The following is a 19994-nucleotide window of genomic DNA, read 5'->3' as shown; positions in this document are numbered from 1 at the left end:
ACTTCTTATTGAACAAATCTAGACAGTAAACTCACATGCAGGTTGCTATAACATAAGCATCTAAAGTTAGGTGAGCTGAATCTCATCTTGGTTGTTGTTCACAGTTGCTCACAACTGTCTTTTATTCTTTTATAGTTGTAGTCTTGTGAAATGCTAAGAGAGATTATCTACGGCCTCTTCTGCTTCTATCTGGCATCTTCGTTCTGTAAATTATTCTACATTCTCTCCAGAAACAGTGCTATTATAGAACCATAAGGCTTTTATTACCGTCAGTGATGGGTTTCATTAGATATTTATGGAATCAGTAGTCTGTCCTATGTTATGAAGTTTTACAATGGGACTATTTTGGAATGAATCTGCTAAAACCATTGTGCACAAGAGTTTGTTGTTGTTGTTTGTTTGTTTTTTAAATTCAGACAGCATTATGTTTAGCCAATCTTAGTGACTTTCCAGTCAGTGCTAATCCACGTGGAGTTGTCATCTATCTAATGACAGTCTGCTTACTGTATGTTTACAGTAGCTGAATTATGTAAAATACATCCCTGTTCCTGCAGACAATATTAGCTGCCTTAAGACTGAATTTTGTTTTAGTAGCAGCTCTTTTGCATCATCCTAACCATCAGAGGAAGCTCAGAAAAAGTGTAGGTGCAATTTCCTACTATGGATTTTGCCTGAATATAGATGCAGATGAGAAACTGGAGGGAACTGATGGAGGCAGATAACCAGCTACCAATAGCATTTTTAATACCATATTGATTATATCTATTTTGACATGCATGGTTAATTATCTGTTTACTTTTAATTTTATGTGTGCCCGATTGCCTTATAATCATGAATGATTCATCCTCACTACCTTTCCATGAAACAGGAACATTGCATTTTCTAAGAAGGGGGCAAAGTATAGTTGTTCCAGACTGCGTATATCTTATGCGTACTGGAATGCGAGTGTTTCCTTAGGGCACAATTCCATTCTTCTGATCGAAGCTCGGGGATTCACGGAGGCTTAAGTGACTTGTCCAAGACTGCACACAAAACAGAAGTCTTGCTATGTCAACATCGTTAGCACTGTTAGAGCTATAAAGTTCCTAACTGCATAAACTGTTATTGAGCTGTTATGGCAAGATTTTGCTAGCACTGATGAATCTTACATTTAACCCTTTTTATACTTCAGGGATTTAAAGTACTATTCATCTAACAAGCAAAAAATTTAAAAAATTGGACATATGTAAATTTAGCTAATTAAAGCATTTAGATGACTTCAAATAGTTAAACTTTACATGCACTGAATTAATAGAAATTTGAAATGAGATAAGATTTTCTTAGTTCATAGAAAGGAGAATAAAAGCAGAGGAATGACAAATTGATGTATGAGAAGCAATATATGAGATGTAACTGATAAATTATCTTCTGATATGTTAATTAATTCCAGATAGAGAAGTTTGCAATATGATGTTTATTTGGATTTTTAATAAAGTAAATTAAAAATTGAAAGGTAATCTGAGTGAAAGAATCCCCAGGAATCTTTTGAAAAAATAATGAGGAGTTTGAACATTTAGAGTTTTTTTTTTTTTTTTTTTTTTTTTTCCTGGGCATAGACCCTGACATTCAAATATACACATATTTGCATTTTAAATAGATACATCTGAAAAATCTACGGAGCCTACAGCCAGTACCATTTTTCCTTACACTTAAGTAGAAATAACAATTTTAAAAATACTTATTTGTAAATAAGTGCTCTTGCAAACACTAAAACATCCATATTTAATGCTATATTCTTTTCTGCCACCCAGAAAATCCTGTATTCCTGGTTGACACTAACAAGTAAAGATAATACACTGACACAAAATTACTTGAATAAATCAGGTATTTTTGATTAAAACTTAGCATTAGTCAAAGAGTTAGCTAGCACTTCTTCAAATAAAACTAATGTTGATGCAATATTTTTTTCCTTTTTGCTTTCCCACAGCAAGCATATGCAAGTACCTGCTGAAAAAGATGAGAAACTATTGCTCTGGCAGAAATAAATGTAATTGTAGCAGTCAGCTCAGACTGCTAGTCATTCTAATTAAATGGGTGAAACTTAGCTAAGACGTATCTTTAAAATCCAAGAACGTTCACTATGGATTTAGTTTGTCCAAAAAATTATTTTATCAGCTTAACATCTGATTCAACATGCTTGGTTGTTAATGTTCATATTGTTATTTCTTATCATTAGAACCACATTGTATGAAGTAAGTGTAATTGAAAGATAATCCTTATATAATGCAGAATATTTCTATACCCAGGAGTATTCTGTTTGCCTAACAGTGTATATTTAAATAGTACACAGATTAATTTTGAGAGGAAAAAAAATATCCAATACATCTAAAAATAACAGAGTAATGGATGAGATTCAATACATTTAAGTAATATATTTACATAAAGTACATGAGAAACAGTACTCTGCTTAATTTTATCTAATGTTCTCATACAATAGGTCATTTTTTTCTTTAATGTTTAATTCATCTTTTCTTTTCTCATTTAAAATGAAGTACTATTTAACTTTTGTCCATTTTTCCTTAGCATCTAAGTAAATCTCCATCTTAGCGCAATAAATTTTAACTCTATCCACATGAAATATGAGCACTGTTTTATATAACCTATATATGACAGGAATACTTATAATGTTGAATTTTAATGTGTGGTTTGAAATTTTACTTAGTCCAGTTGAATGCTTGTATTGGGAATGTATAAATTCATGTCTTCTTTCTTTCTCCCATCTCAGACCTTCCCAGTCTTCTTTCTTTCTCCCATCTCAGACCTTTTCCCAGTATTTTGATTTCTGTCATTGTAGAAAGACATGGATCTGGATTTATTTAAGAAATTTGGAACAGAATCCATCTTCTGTTCCATTTTTCTCTATAAAGGATTATCAGACCTAAATATACCACCATAGAGAACAGAATACCTGTTCCCTGGAAAAGCATTGCCTATAGTTTTTCCCTGTCTACACATTTCAGGGAACTGCCTAGGGAATAATACAGTCTTTGTGATTATGTATTGATAGGTGCAGCAATACGTATGTAAAGGATACTAACAGTATCAGCATTGCTAACAGGAACAGCTTTACATATGTAAAGGATACACATCAATAGAGGCATTGTGTGTGAAGGGAGTGGTGTTTTTTGTTTGTTCTTAAATTTTGTAGCATCACATAAAAAACTTGTCCCAACATTGCTTGCCTTTCCCTTTTGCTGTAATGATGGCAATATTTTCCTTGGTTAAACATGCATCCAATATAACTGCTGCTGAAGGAAGTCACAGTAAATTAACAGCTGGCTTGTAAGCCTGAAGCTTTGAAGACAAAACCGCTCCTTCCTCTTTTCAAAAAGCTTTGAAAATTTAGTTTCTCTTCAGTGACTTGATCACAGTGATTGAGATAGGATAAACTGAAATAGATGTGAGTTGGATGGAGGAGAGGTTAATGTCTACCAGCATACACTGCTGATTTCTGAACAAAAGAAGAACATTTCACATTGTAATTCATTTACAAAGTGCCAGAGTACAGGTATTTGGTTGAGGATAAACTAAAATGTTATCCTGAAATTGTTGCTTCCCTCCACTAAAAACAAACAAACAACAACATCCATTTGTTAATGAGTGCTAATAAATGCAAATTTGGTGTCATTCCCATCCATAAATGATTTACAAACTTCTAAATATAATTCATCAAGAAAACACACCTGCATTGACTATCAAGTCAGACTTTTATTAAATGAAGTAACTTATGCTTCATTCTAATAGGTAGCATGCCTGGAAGTATTGAAATGCGAATTTAGTTCTAACATAATTTAACTCCTTTTTTGCACAAATATCTAGAAAAGCTTTATGGCTAAGTAATATCAGAATACAAACAAAATATGAATAATCTAAGTGTCCAAGAATGCTATGTGGCAGAGATTGAAAATTTAGAGTTTCTGTTTAAAAAAACATTGCCCAAATCTTTTTAAAGAATAGCATTTTTTATTATAAGGAGAAAAAAAAAAGAATAAAATTAATATATCACTGATTATTATAAAAAAAAATATTTCCTAGATTAAAATGAAAAAGTAGGTATACAACATTATAAGCTACTACCACAAGACAAATTCAAATTAGCAGAGGAATCTGACTTTGAATTATGCCACTTAGTATAAAATTGAATGAGAACCTGATGAGTAGAGGTCGGCCCCTGTGTTGCATCATTTTTCTCTGATACTCATGAAGATCCAGATAGTTTTTCAAGTAATTAGCTAGAAAGAGGAGGTGTGTGATGAATCTCTCTCCAGCTTTGCCAGCTCCCATGTTTGAAGTGCAAGTCTCAAAGTAATTGCTCTTTTCCCCCCAAAGTTTCAGCTACTGGCAACTTGTGAATATGTAAGTATATTGGCTTATTATTTTTTAATTAAAGAATATGCATTCCTGGTTGTAGAGAAAAGCATGGATATATGACACTAGAACACCCTGAAGACTTAAAGATGGAAGGTAAATTCAAACCAAATAGTTTAAAGAAACACATTATTTATTTTTCTTTCAATCTTACAGTTCTTTGGGAATGGCTTATTTTTTTCTAAGACACCTGGGACAGCAGATAGTGCCAGCATATTGTTGAACTTAGTTATTTTTTTTTGCCTGTTTTTGCTTAGTGTTGTGTCTCATGAGAGCCTGCTTTCGTTCTTACGTCTACGCATATTCTGATTTATCAAGAGTCTGAGAACAAGATGGCCTGGGCTATCATTAGTATGTCTATATCCAGTTGCAAGTAAAGAAGATGTGATTGTTTTCCATTTATATGACTGAAATACATGATAAAAAGACATGAGATTAACTAAGACAGTATCCCCGTATAAATAATTTACTATGTTTGGTTCAGTCAGAAGGCCTGAAAAAAGTGTTATTTCCGTAGGCCTTTTGAATTGTGATGAGGCACTGTTCATGCAGGCCAGCAGGCTATGCAGAGTATGTGCTACTATTGACCATTGGCTGTAATTCAAGGACCTGAAGCCAGTGTTACTTTATTGCGATGAAAATGAAATCAAATTCTCCTTGAATTTCCTCATGGTAATCACGATGTGAATCTTTGTGAAATGGCAGGCAGATTAAAGAAGTACATGCCATACATCAGGCAACAAGCATAAATGATCTGTTGCCTGCAGCTGGATGTTGTTGCAAGGGTTGATTAGCAGAAGGGAGTGTGACTGTTCACAATGTTTTGGTATCCATCTCAGCTGCCTGTTAGCCTGTTGAAGATTTTTCAAGTTAATATTTAAAGGCCCAAGAGAATTGCATCCTAAGTGCATTTTTGAGCTTCTGATGCCCTGTATTCCATTTCAGTCTTGATGGTCAGGAGAGAGAGATTTGGGGGCTGATGTCTTTTTGAAACAGAATAAGCTAAGAGTGTGTGGTATCTTGTCTGGAGTGCTGGGTGTGTGGAATGTTTTCCTTCCAGAGTTACACATATACTTCCAGAGTATATTTAAAATTTACTTTTTATGTAAAACCGGAAAGCCTTGTGCAGAAACATTCTTGCTGTAATTATTTCACTGTTAGTAGCTGTGATTTAAAGTAATGGACTAAGGAAGAAAGACCACTGTAATGTTGTAATTCTTACTAAAGAGTCATGAACCTTAAAAAAATTAAGTTGGCTTTTCAGCTTTCAGTGTTTTTGAGAATATTTAAGAGGCAAATATGCTTGCTAATTGCTTATTTTAAATAAGATATTAAATACTTCAGACAAGTAAGATTTTCATGCTCTTCACTTGTGAAATGTACAGAGGGAAAGCTATTAAACATGCAGACTCTTTTCCTAAAATTATCTGTATTACTATATTTGCATTTCATCTAGCTGTCATAACAAGATTAGTAAGTCTGAATTCATCCTCACATCCAGTGAAATTCTGACAGGTTTACTTACCTTGAGAAGGATATGAGAACATATCTGAGGTCCCACAGAAGATACAGGTAATGTGAATAAAATATCAGAATCAAGCACATTCAAACTTATGGTCCAGATCGCCAACCTCAGTTATGTGTCTGTTAGTGGGAGTTTTGTCTGGTCAAAGGCTACAGAATCAGTCCTGTTTGTTTTCTTTATTTTTATCTTCCTATTAATAAGGTACTTTAGAAATTTATTCAAATTTTTCTATTGTTCTTTTGACATTATATTGGAATATGTGCAAATTGGTATATAACCTTATTAAACTTTTCAAACAGTACTATGCTTAAGTCAACTATGTGAAGTTTGGCACTTGCTAAGCCATTACCATTTAAAAAATACTGCTCCACTGGCATTTCTTGATATGCAGAAAAACAAACAAACAAACAAAAAAACCCACTATATATATAAAAATGATTATCAGTAAACAAAAAAGAAATGGTCAGCAAACACAGCTTTGAATCTGTACCAATAAAAAAAAACTTTCTGTAGTTCAGATAAAAAGCTTTCTAAAGTAATTAAAATAATTTCTTTGTGTTACTGTTAGTGCTGAAAATGTTACGTATTTATTTTATGAACTAGTGGCTTAATCAGCACTGGAGCCATGTTGGAAAGTGTTAGAATATATTCTGTCTTTTGGAACAGCTTTAGGCAATTATAGGCATAAACATAATTACTGTGGTATTCCTTTTTAAACATATTGGGATCAAGTTTGTGACGAATGAAAATGCAATGTGTTTTCCTGACATCTTTTTGAATTGAATTAATCCAATATTAATTTATATTAGATGTGCCAGAAGCATCATCTTATTACTAATAAGTTGAAATAGACAGCAGGAAATGCAGGTCCCTTCCTAGCATTGCCAGAATGCATCTCTGTGTGTATCCAGCAATCTGGGTGATATGTTGACAGAATGAGGCCAGCGATGCAAATAAAGGAATTTTTCCCCCTTCTCTCCTTGCAGTAAATACACTCATTTATATATGAAATAAGAGAATGCAGTTTATTACTTGCCATTGACTAACTCACTGAGTAGTATTTCTGCAGAAAGATCAAACTGAGAAATAGTTTCTATATTAGCATTGCTATCAAATGCTTAATTTGCACATTAGGTGATAAGAAAATTTATGTATTAAGTGATAAGAGTATTTACGTTTCAGAAAGTGAGGTTATTTCATATGGCTTATCAGCAACCCAAGGCTGAAGTAGCATTCTCTGCACATACACATGTGGGGCTAGGTCCTCAGCTACAAATTAGAGTAGTTTTATAGTAGTCCTTATACCTGACTGAAATCAGTGCCACTTCACATTAGAGGAGTGCATGAATCAATGCATCTGATACATATCAAGTAAATACTTTTTCTAAAATGGAAGGTGAATATTTTTTCCTATCCTCCAAAAAATATCCTTAACCATTATGCTTGTTATTTATGTTAGGATTAGCTATTTTGTCTTAATTCCTTGCAAGTTTCTAGTCTGATTCTCTGACATCCTAACACGAGAGACAAACATTAGTTTTTGAAAGCCATGGAATATGTTTCAGCTTTTACTTTTCTCAAAAAAAGAAGACTCAATTTAGGATCGAAACTATGTATTCCATGAATGAGAAAAGCCAGAATTCTTTCATAAATGGAAACTAAATCAAACCAAAAAACGACACGCAAAGGCTGTATAGAAAGAGAAGAAAGTCAAAGATAGTGGGTGACTGATAATGAAGATGTGCTTATGTAAAATAAACATACCTGGGCTTTAATATTAATGTGAAGTAACATAATTCTGTTCCCCTTCATCATAACACACTGGTAATCAGGATAGGGAGTCATACAAGCACATAACTGTATGCAATACTAGATGGCTAAAAAGGAGTCATGCACGAAGGACTCTAGGAAGATAATGCACTTCTGTATTTTATAGTTTATTATATCTAGCATCTACAGAAAACTTGATTAGTATATTTCATTCATGCTTTTCTGAGTAGCTGTATCTGTGACTGTCTAGAATAATTCCCATCTGTGACAACTGCATTTTTGGAAAAAAATAATGGACAACTAAGCACCTAGAAAATGAAATGAAATGGGGTTTCCAAAGTTAGTGAAATTTGGCAAAGATCTGTCCTGCAGGTAATTCAAGGTGTGTGTGTGTGCGGGGGGGGGGAGGCATCTAACTGCTTTCCGCACATACACCTCACGAACTGGAAAAAGACTATCGGATGTCTGTTTGCTAGATGAAGGAATCACTTTTTCCTGCCTATAGTTCAGCTTGCTTTCAACAGGATCACTTGAGTGCACAGTTGTAGATTCTGCATGTTTTTGTTTTAGACAGTGTATTTTGCAAGCTGTGTATGATGCATGTGTATGGTTAACTATAGCATATGTTGTTTATGAGCCTTTAATCTTTCTTTACTCAAGGCAGCAATGCACCCCCTGCAGTTTAAAGTGTTCCATCTGTGTCTTCAATCTTATGATAGTTGCACAGCATTTCAGGCTGACAGTGCTTCTCAAATCAACAACAAAACCTGTGCATCTATGCTACTAATTTTCAAGAAAGGATAACAAAACAAAAAACAAACAAACAAAACCCACAAACACTAAACTGTTATCAGTTATACAAAATACAAAATTGTTTGCCGGTGGGGAACGTAACAAATAGAAATAGTATTGTTGATTCTGGTATGATAACTCTGCACTTTTATTGCAGTGCAGAAAACTGTTAGTTCTCATCCAATTTGCCTTAGGTTCCGAAGTTTCCAATTGCTGCAGTATTTGGCCCAAGGATAGCTATAATATGTTGAACCTGTCCTACAATATTGTGGTATTCTCCAGTAAGACGAAATACAGTGTTTTGAAAATGTATATTCACATATGCTGTTAATACCATAATGATTGAAAATGAATTCAGGGATGTACAATAACTACACAAATCCCTGGAGTAGCCTGTTACTTAGTCTTCTGTGTATCATATCAGCTCAGTCATAATTTTCATTTGGAACTGTGCCATATTACGCAAACAAATATTTAGCAGAAGAGGACCTTCGTTGTATGTTTTATTACGTTGTATTTGTCCCTGTCTTATTTTTTCATGTTGAAAGTTTGGATGGTACATTCCAATATGCGTGTATATATATATATATATATATATTTATATAAAGAAAATGTACAATGGATCAAAATGTTCACATCTAAAGAGTTAAACAATAATAATAATAATAAAAAATCATAGCCACTCCAAGTGGCAAAGGGATTCTTAGTTATCCATGCTTGCCTTATATTACTGCCTTTTGATTTAAACCTATCAGTGCTTTAGATTAACAATGTAAGAGTTTAGAGTAACATTCTTTAGAGTAAGAAAAATGATAACATGGTTGTATTATCTAATGAAGAAAGAGAAAATATAAAAAGATTATTTGTAAAACTGTTATCAGTTACACAAAATACAAAATTGTTTGCCATTGGGAAATGTAACAAATAGAAATAGTATTGTTGATTCTGGTATGATAACTCTGCTCTTTCTATTGCAGTGTGACTCAAACCACCTTTTTATCTTGGAGGAAACAATATAAAAGCAAAGAAATATCCCTTGACAGAAAAGCTCTGTACCACTGGTAAAACGTTTACATTAAGATATTTTTCATTAGTGTTTTTTTTTTTTTTTTCTAATGGAAATAAAAGAACATATAATGTAAAAATGTAAGACCATTTCGCATCAAAAAAATAGACTTCGTAGTATTGGTTACATGTGTTAGCACATAAGACATATTACATATGTACATATTGTATGACATCTATTTTACTGGAAAAGTATGATTTATTTCAGTCTATTTTTAATCCATTGTATTTTCCCTAATTTGCAGTTTCAACTTCAACATACGTTCATGCTTTGCAGTTCCACTAGTATCTTGGCTTCCAAAGTTCTTTCAGGTATTGTGGTAAGCTCATGTCCCTGTTAATTAACCTTAAAAAAGGACAATTCCTTTATGATCACAGAATGGTACTACAAAGTCTTTATTCACCATTGATTTTAACTTTTAACTTTGTTTTATAAAATAGCAAAACAATTTAGTTAGTCACATTAAAGCAGGAAATAACTGAAGTGGGAACTATTTGTCCAGTAACTAAATATTAGTTGCTAACTCTTGCTAATGAATAATGTGCTAGGCAAATTATTATTGATTTTAATTCCAATGTGTCTATTTGCTTCTATGATAATATTCAAATTCTTTACGGAACTGAAGGATCAAATCCACAAGTATAGAAAATAATAGTCTATAGGAGCATAATCCTTACCTAAATAATTTAAATTTCTTTTCTCTACAAGGAAAAGTTATTTTAACTCTTACTGTAAATTATGCTGGGGGTTGCTTTCTTTTTTTTAACCATGCTTCTATAAAGCAAAATAATAACTCAGGTTTTTGTTTTTGACCACATAAACAAGAAATAATAAAGATTAAGATGATATTCAAATTTTGTACAACTGACAAAAGCATCTGAACTGACAAAAGCAATAAGCAATTAAGCTTGCTGCAAGCAACCAAAGTTTTACATTTCTTCTTGATGTTCTTTGAAACATGTGACTGAAAACTCTGTATCCAGATGTGCTTCCCTACAGTAGTCAATCTAATCTTTCTTCAATACATTTTATAAGATTATCTACTGACTTTTTACCAAAGGGACATTGAAGGTGTTGATTTTGTGTAGCAGCGTTCAATGATTTGTACTATACAGGGTCTATGTTCTCTCTAAAGTTCTCAAAAATACTGCCTATGGGTATTTTTAAAATGTCTCTGCTTTCGGAGGCAAGAAATTCATTAAGAAGAATTGTAAATGCACTACTAAGGCTATGCAGTGAAAGAGAAGACTTTCAGCACAGGATCTTTGAGCAGCTAGATAGATGGGATACAATAAATAAATAAATAAATAAATAGATAGATAACAGTCCTCTTTCTAGTAAAATGCTGCTGGGGGAGCGTGATAGAGGAACCTCTCTGATTTCTTTAACAAGTAATACTAGATTTTTTTTTGGAGGGGAAAGAAAAAAACCAACTCAAGTTTGTCACCTTTTTTGTTTACAGAGTATGCGGACTTAAAACAACAAAAAAAACAACTAAGGTTAGACTAATCTAGGAATTTACAAGGGGTTGTTTGCTTCGCAATGTGACAAGGGCTTAACTAACCCAATTATGGCTGCAGTTGCTTGATAGTGCTAGTCTCAGTTATAGTAGATTAAAGTAACCCTAATTATGGCATTTAAGCTAAAAGAGGAAAAGAATGATATTTAACATTAAACCTTAATATTTGTGGAATGCAAAACAATGTCAAAGAGTCACTCAACTCATCTTAATCTCCGCAGTGGTCTTACACATATGACTGTATCTATCTTGTTTCAGATGCTCTCAAGAACCTTTGAAGCAACTGCATGGTCTCTTTAAGCAACCTTCCCACATGAAACTTATTTCTCCAATAGCCTTCCAAGTATGAGATGTACGTCCTTTGATGACCGCTTTGTTGAAGAATAGTTTATGGTTTATTACTAATTGTGGAAACTCTTAAGATATATTTGTCATTTATTAAATTGAGAACTATCTTGTTAATAATTCATTCAAAGTTATGGTGAGCATGCAGTTCTTTACAAAATTTAACCAGCTCTTAATTCCATACACCAAAAATTGAGTAATTTTATGTAGAAAATAATTTCAGCATTTTATTTTTAAGTATAGCTCAGTGGATATTCTATTAAGTGGATCTGATCCCTGTCCTGAGAGGATGAGAGAAGAAGGGTTATCTTTTGAAGAAAATAAGAATAGAGGCCAGGCCTGCATGAGATATGTTCTTCAGATCACAAAATGGATAATTTTGATTGGAACAGTTTTTAATGCTAAATCATAGTCTACTATATTCACTGAATGCTGTTATGCAGGTTAAGTTGCATCTGTGTAGATCATTTATCAAAAACTTCAGACAAGAGTCTTGATTTATGTAAAACAAAACAAAATAGCCAACCCCCCACCAAAATTATTCTATGTGTAATACATGTCTTCTGGTATTAGTAAACTTTAAAATGATCATCGAATTCATTCCACCAGCTGTGTCCTTCCCAAAAATGCTGAGCAGAACTGAAGAGTGCTAATAAATCAAGTAGATATATGCATCATTAATCCATACAGATCATCAATCCTTGAAATGTAAATTCCAGAAAGAGACCTGCATTTTCAAAGATGTATACAGCTTCTGCCAACTGGTATTTCTGCATTCAACTCACTTAGAGATTAGCTGTGAACTTCAGAGAAGAGAAAGACTTGATGCCTGCAAGCATAAATATAGAAAGACGTTAGCCTATGAAATTGAATGTGATATACAGATATGTGAAGTCTTCAGTTACTAGCAACTACCTGAAATCTTTGTTAAAGTACACATTGATTGGAAATTAGATTCATTAAAAAAAAAAAAAGACAAAACCCAACCTTATTCAATACTATTAAAAGGAATAGTCATTGTAAAGAAGAAAAACATGAAAAATATAGCAAGTGTTGGAATGTGTAAGAAACAGACAGAGATGCTGAAAGAAAAACTACAATCTATGATATAAACTACTGGTGTGCTGCTATCCTCAGTCCTGTATTTCTGTATTAATTTCAGTGGACTGGATTTTTTTTCCAACACTGAGATTGAACTGGACAAAGGGAATCTGGATTTTATTATCAGATAAAAATGTTGTGGCCACAGAACACAAAGTGCTGGTCCAATATAAAATCACCCTGCTGATTCAGAATTGTCCAGATTTTTTTTCTGGGTTAAGTTTTAATTTGACAAATGACAAATAAGGTATTGGATTATGCAACTGTAATTATTACAGTTCACCTATCTCCTGCCCTTGTAGAAATGGTATGAGACCAGTGTGAACATCCTGGTCCTTGGCTAATTTGAAAGAAATGCATTCATATTTCCACACCTGATTCAGATCAACTTTGTACTTCTGAGTAGTGCCCAGACCTGATCAATATTAGTGATTAAGAAGCCACAACCTCAGAAAAAGTGGAAGAAATAAATAACACTTTTTTTTAATCCGTGGAAACCATAAATTTGCTTAATAATCATATTTCAGAAAGATAATTTCAAAGGTTAATTATATTGTAATGAAAAGTTAACAAAAATTTCTGTCAAATATACAAGTAGCAGAAGAATAAAATTTGCTGTACTATTTTTAACATTTTACGGTTCTTGAAGAAATATTTGATGAAAGCTCTTTCCATGTAATCTGGCTTGGTTTGATTCTGTCCAGCTTCAGTGGAAGGAGACTTCTATCTGCTTAACATCTTAGTAGCCCCCTAATAAAACAGTTAGAAACCTAAAAATTAGTGGTGCGATAGATCCATACCTTTTAGCCCATAAAGTGGAAGACTGAATCCAACATTGGGAACATATCCTGTAGGCTGCACAGTGGCTTAAATAGAAGAACACAGATATTCTGGATCTTCAACAGGATTAGGTGGAATCTGATGCTGAGATGCTTAGAGTGGGCCCACACTACAGCTCACCAGTCCTGAGAAGCTTAAAGAGTAATGCACCTAAAGAATGCTTCTTCAAGGGCGTGCACCAGGATTTCTGGATTGGAAGGTACAATTTCAAACAAGGATATCTGGTTGTATTTCTATATAGTCCTATTTGGTACTCCATTTAACATTTCAAGTTGATTTTCTTCTTTGGTATTGATCTATAATAAAATGGTTAACATGAAGAAAGAGAGCAGACTAGCACAATATTGTCAAACAGAAGGTAATAAAAAGAAAAATTCCTAATGCAGGTGTATAAATGGATGTCATTTTTATATATAAACTGAGTATGTCATCCTTAGTAAATGAACACAGTTTGAGATACACAAATATAAAAAGATGTTACTTTTAACTCTAAGCACATCCCATGACCTGCATTAGAAATGACAAAGAATGATTTGAAGAGCAGGCAAATCAATTTCATTTGCTTTTTAACGAGGTTCACTATGCAAATGGAGATATGTAAACCAAAGTTAGGTGAGAAATAGAGTAACTAGTCACAGAATACAAACGTGATTAACATTGTAGCATTGATGAAGAGCTGTCTTTTTCATTCAAGACATAACTTATACAATCAAACATTTGTACAGCTGCTGATATTTTTTTTTGCATTCAAAAATTTATTTTTTTTAGTATACAGTGTAACAGTTTAAATTGAGGTTGTCTGGGTTAATTTCTTTACATTCAGATCTCTCACTTCTTAAAGCTTCTTCAAAGAGTTCATATTCTTCCTTTGTTTGGAGATTTTTATTTTTATTTTTTGCCAACTCAAGATATTAAGATTGTGGCTTAATACAAATGATATACCGATGGGGAGCTTCTAGTTCACCTATTCAAAATCAAGGATGAAATAGATTCCTTTTATTATCAGTAGATTAAGAACTTTGACATATTAACAGAGGATGATTTATTTACTAGAGCCAATATGTATGCTCCTGTTGTAACATACAATTTAATTTGTACGAAAAATTCTAGAACTCAGTGCCACTAGCCTCATACCTGATATAAAAAAAATACTAAGAACCAAAAATATGGAACAGTTAGAATAATACCATTTCAAATATGTACATTTTTACACTGTTAGAAGCAGTCATTTTTCTAAAACATCACAAATCTTGTAACAGATATATATCTGAAGTAAGTCCACTGAAGCTAACATATTTGCATGATGGGAAAATGATCAAAATATTATTCTATTATATGACCCAGAGTAATTATACAAATATGTGAAACTTATTTTTCCCAAAACAAAGGCTACCATTTTAATGAGTTAATGGATATCTTATTCCAATGAAGCAAACAGTTCTCTCTGCTTCTATATAACCAGTATGTAAAATTTTCATAATATGAATCTCTAGTTTGTTTCAGGCCCTTTTTAAGAAACATTGATTCCAAAATGCATTAATGCCAGTCAAAAGAATGATTAACCATTCTGTAAAATTTTGCATTGTGCTCTCTGAAGTAAGAATAAAGTTGCTCTAAAACAGTGTTGTTAACAAGAGGATGGGGGCGCCCTTTGGATTCGTGTAAACATCTCTCTCTTCCATCACTTCGAATGCAATAGAATCCTTTAGTTTGGTTAAAATAAAAATTAGAAGACATAATTCGGGAAGGAAGATTTAGAAATTTTTCAACTTTTTGTAATTCAGGAAGAGGGTCCTTGATTAAAGTATTGCCATCCACTATGTGAATCTGATTCAAACTGAAATGTTTAAGCCACTTTTCCATATGAACATCATATAGACTTCTCTGAATAGCCTTGTATTTGGTATTAAGTGCTCCATTCTTAATAACAATATCTTCAAAAAGCTGAACAGGCTTGTGGCTTTCTACTCTGTTGTAGTATACTTGGGTATAGTCAGATATAACTCTCTCAGTGGGATCTCTTAGAATGAGCAGCAGTTTAATGGAGCTATTCATGTCATGAATTCTTTCTGGAGCCTGTGGTGATGTAAAATAGCCTGGTGTTTTCTCAATTGTAATTTGATTTCCGTAAGAAAATGGCATCAGACTCCTATACCAGTCTAATCCTTTCACATAATTTTCATCCCAGTCAAAAAAGTGGACTTCTGTAGCTGCTACTACAATATTAGGATGAATATCCAGCATTTCCAGCAAAGCCCTTGTCCCTCCTTTACGAACTCCTATGATAATTGTCTGAGGTATTCGTCGGCTTGTGCCAGGAGGTCTCACCTGTGCTGAATAGTGTTCGCTTTTATTGCTGAATAATCCTACCTGGGACTTCAGTGTTTCCAACAGTGGCCCATTCTCAAGAGGAGCACCCTGAGTATGAGTCAGCAGAAGATAAGCTGACACCAGTAGGAAGGCCATATGGAGAAGAATAATTAGTTCAAGATAACGTTATGCTTGATTAATGAAAAAATAGGTAGGTAGCTTCTGGAGTTGTTTGGCAGAACCAGTGGTAAACAGACAGCAACTTTCTGAAGCATCTGCAAAATAAAGTAAGACAAATCAGTATTTCTAAACCCTTCACAAATTGTAAATGTAATTTACCATTCAATCCACAAATCCAACCTGCAATTACAACAGAAAATTTATTTCAAAGTTATCTGTTTTCCTGGACTTTATTTCAGAAGAAGGAGAAGGAGGAACAGGAGAAGAAAAAATAGGAAGAGAAGGAAAAGAAGGAGGAGGAGAACAACCACCACCACATTTTTTTCCTTGACCACAGGTGACCAATGAGGGACACTAAGCTTACAGCAACTTTTATTTCCTTGGGGGAGTACTGAGGCTAAGCAGAACGTTTGAATTGTTTACCAGATTTTAAAGTCTTGACCAATATGTGCTTGCTTTGATTTTTTTGATTCTCTTCCTCCCATTTATACCATATCCAATATGGCATTAATAATCATTCCAAAGGATTTTTGAATGTCAGTGCCTTTCCTCAGATTCCCTGATGGAATACCATATACCCAATGGTACTGGATGGTTACATATCCATTTGGTTTCCAGTGAACTCTGTAGCATATGAATAAAAGCTGTTTACTCAGATCTGTATCAAAACACAGACTAAGGCAGAGCAGAAGACTAATAGTAAGTATTATAAAGCAATAGTGCAGTGCCCTTGTTGGATCAACGTGAAAAAAATCGATACAACGGCGTATTCTTTGCAGCTATCAAAGTGCTGTGTAGTCACTTAAGTGTTGGGAAAATCTTGGCAAAACCAAACATTTAGGTACAATTCTGCATTTTCTCCAAAGCTATGTACAAGAAATAGCTAGATACTTTCTGGTCACCTAAAAATGTTTGCAGGGAAGCAAGGCTGGTTGGAGCTGGAAACGTATTTTCTTAATCCATTTAGTATTCAGTCATGTTAAGGAAGTGATGAATTTTAAACATCCTAAAATTTGAAACAAACAAACAAAAAGTTCTAGGCTTTTTTTTTTTTTTCTCCCATCCCTGAAAATCTTACAGAAGAAATCCTCATTAAGAAGATTCTTGTCCTATTTCTGAGAAATTACAGCATTTTAAAGTTTGCAGGTTAAATCTATTTCCTTAACATTTTTTCAGTGTGGAAACAAACTATTTCACACAGTGAAGCAGCAGCCAATAAAAATAACTGGTTTTTGATTCTATTTGAATTATGGCTCATATTGTAAAGTAGTCCCAGAAATACTACAGCTTTAGCTCCTTCTTTGGTTCCACTGTCAGTCTCTTTCTTTTTCTGGATATATTGGTCACAGTACTTTGCCTCTTAGAAACAACCTTAAAGAACACAGTCAATTCCCATTTGTCATGGCTCTGAGGAGCACTTAGTGTTTCTATTCAAAAATTGTTTACCTTCAGTCTTACTTTACAGACTTAAAAATGTAATATAAAAACATTTTTGATAATAACAATCCAGGCAAGATTCATTGAATCTATTTTCTAAATCTTATTACAACCTACTCCAGTTTTCTTTATAACTAGGGAATAACTCTTTTTGTAGGCCTGATTGAACTCTAAACTCATACATAGATAGCAAGCATTAACCCTTTAATTTTGAGGCTGCTATTTTAAAAATAAACATTTATTAAATATTGGAAAAGCCCAGGTATAATTGGATTTTTAATCAGAAACTATAAATAAATAAATAATAATCAACAACAACAACAAAAAACTCCTTTACCAACATGAAAGAAAATTTGATTTTAAAAGTCATAGCCTTTTTACTAAGAACTTCACATAGACGTTCTACTTAGGGTTCTCAAGAGGAGGGAATGAAGGAATGCAAGCATTTCTATGGAAAATACAGAATGGAAGAACAGCTACATTTATACCAAAACCATTTGTAGTTATGTTTTCAGAACAACTGCTCTTTTGGATGACAAGTTTGAGAAACAATAAATGTGCTATTTAGAGCTGCTGAGGAATCAAAATGCATTTTGCTATAAGTGACAGCTAATGTCTGTTGATTTTGAAGAGCCCTCATAGTCTATACAATGCTGAACATGCAATTTGAGGCATCAAAACCTGGATGATTCCAAAAATATTGGCCTTCAAATTTCATGCATGTTTGCAAGCAGTGCCTCTGTTATATAAATTCTGGTCATTTGGTGAATTCAGAATTTGCTGATTCACAAGGTTCCTAAACTGTCTATCTAGAGTAAGGATAAGGCTACACATAAGATGTTGTTGGAAACAATTCCTCTCTTATCTGATGTAGGAGTATATGGCAATATTACCACTTTCCTGGCCTATGTTCCTAGTAGGCTGGGATTTGGGATCGTGGCACAAGGGACGAGGGAACAGTTAATCTTTCTTTTAACCTGTTTCAAAACTTCAGTATTAAGTTACATTCTAATAATCTTAATTTTTAAATTAAAATTCTTTCAGGAAGATTTAGGAATTGTTTTTGTAAATCCCTTACAAGTGTTTTCAACTTATCTTTCCTGTGCTTATCTACATGCATACGTAAGATTACAAGTGCTTTGAAATAAAGGCAAGACCAGCCTGAACATCAGACAACCAAGCATTGTGTCTTGCACATACCAAGGAGTAGACATATAGCTCATTATCCAGTTTAAATTCAAGAGCTATCCCATCTTGAAACAGTTCCATAAACTGATTTTTAACACACATATTAGGCATTTTTGATAAACCAGAAAAAATAATTTTAGAGTTATTGAAATATTTATATGAACATATATGTAATATAGGAAATATGTCCACATTCATTGATTTTTATTTTATTTACAAACACAAATCATAAATACTGTTTATTCCTATAACTGATGGTTATCTGGTTTCATTCACCAAAGAATCAGGCACAAATACTGTCTCAGAGAAAACTGGAAGCTGAATAAGAAATTCGTACTTGGAACTAAGGGAAGTTTGGTTTTCCAAAATATTTTGAGGTTTGCATGTAATATAAGTGAGTGTCTGTTTAATTTACCATCTGAAATCAGTAGTTTTCTATAAGACGCACTTAGAAACCAAGTAACAGAAGAGATCTTATATTTTCTGATCACCAAAGTATTAGTAATATTTTTGAAAACAATTACGTCAGTTTAACCTATTTTCAATTAATTAGTTGTTTTATATAATGGAAATTTCTTAGACTCATTGCTAGAACAAAACCTTACCCAGGAAATATTACCAGAAATAATTGAATTCAGAATGTGCTGCAAAGCTGGTGCCTAAATAGAACAAAATTGCCTTTGGGAGCAATTCCATCAGAACAACATTCCAGCTTCAGCCTAAGAGATTTGATTGATTTTGATGAAGCTCTAAGATGTTAGATCCTGTGGTTAGGTTATAATTGCTACGTAAATGTAAAAAGGATTTAAACATGATTTATCAAATATAATCGGAAGGTAATTTGAATAATTTTTGTGTTGCTTTTCTGTCTTTATGCAATTAAATGCACATTTTTAGAAGATATGAACTGCTTTATGTAATGAAAACAATATATATTACATTGAAGCACTGTGTACTCTGAATCTCAAAATATTCCTATTAGCTATATGGAACACAACTGAAAAATTAACCTCATGATACATGATCAGAATTACAGTGCCTTACTGCTTCTCCCCCCCCCCCCCCTTTTTTTTTTGGTAGTTTCATGTTGCTTAGTAACGTAAGGAACATCAACAGATACGATACTTAAGCAGATATGAAGCTCAGAAAGAAATTCATGCTGCAAAGAGAACTATTTAAATACATAATAACTTGGGCTTTTGTTGTTTTATTTTTTTAAAGCCTTAGACTAGACTAAAGAAGCCAATATGCTGGCTGAAAAATCATTTTAATATTGCAGAAATGTTCTAAAGACCCTTAACTTCTGCACTCTATTATACAAAAATCTAAGCAGCTTATGATTTACCTTGCTTCAGGGTAAAATGCAACATCATAGGGTAAACGTAACTATTATATTATTACTCATTTATAATATTATTAATTTCTAATACTACTTCCCACTGCCTGTAATACTCTCACTTGGAGAATTTCACAGCACTTTATATTAATTAATTGTCTGTACCTTATTAAGGTAC

At 33.2% G+C, this 19994-nt stretch overlaps 1 protein-coding gene and 1 long non-coding RNA gene across 2 annotated transcripts; one reads left to right on the top strand and one right to left on the bottom strand.

Moving 5' to 3' along the window:
* Nucleotides 1-1507: 1507 nt before the first annotated feature.
* On the top strand, nt 1508-16534 carry LOC121073190. The gene is made up of 3 exons (XR_005821540.1): nt 1508-5979; nt 9472-13564; nt 16095-16534. It is a non-coding gene; the product is annotated as an uncharacterized LOC121073190 (long non-coding RNA).
* On the bottom strand, nt 14518-15831 carry LOC121073189 (heparan sulfate glucosamine 3-O-sulfotransferase 1-like). Its single transcript, XM_040563943.1, has one exon. The coding sequence runs from the start codon at nt 15829-15831 to the stop codon at nt 14902-14904; it is 930 nt and encodes a 309-aa protein (XP_040419877.1). The 3' UTR covers nt 14518-14901.
* Nucleotides 16535-19994: the final 3460 nt, after the last annotated feature.

Source organism: Cygnus olor, chromosome 7 (assembly GCF_009769625.2).
Source record: "Cygnus olor isolate bCygOlo1 chromosome 7, bCygOlo1.pri.v2, whole genome shotgun sequence".
Taxonomy (NCBI): Eukaryota; Metazoa; Chordata; class Aves; order Anseriformes; family Anatidae; genus Cygnus; species Cygnus olor.
Note: the sequence above shows the minus strand (reverse complement) of the source record. Positions and strands in the feature narration are given on the sequence as shown.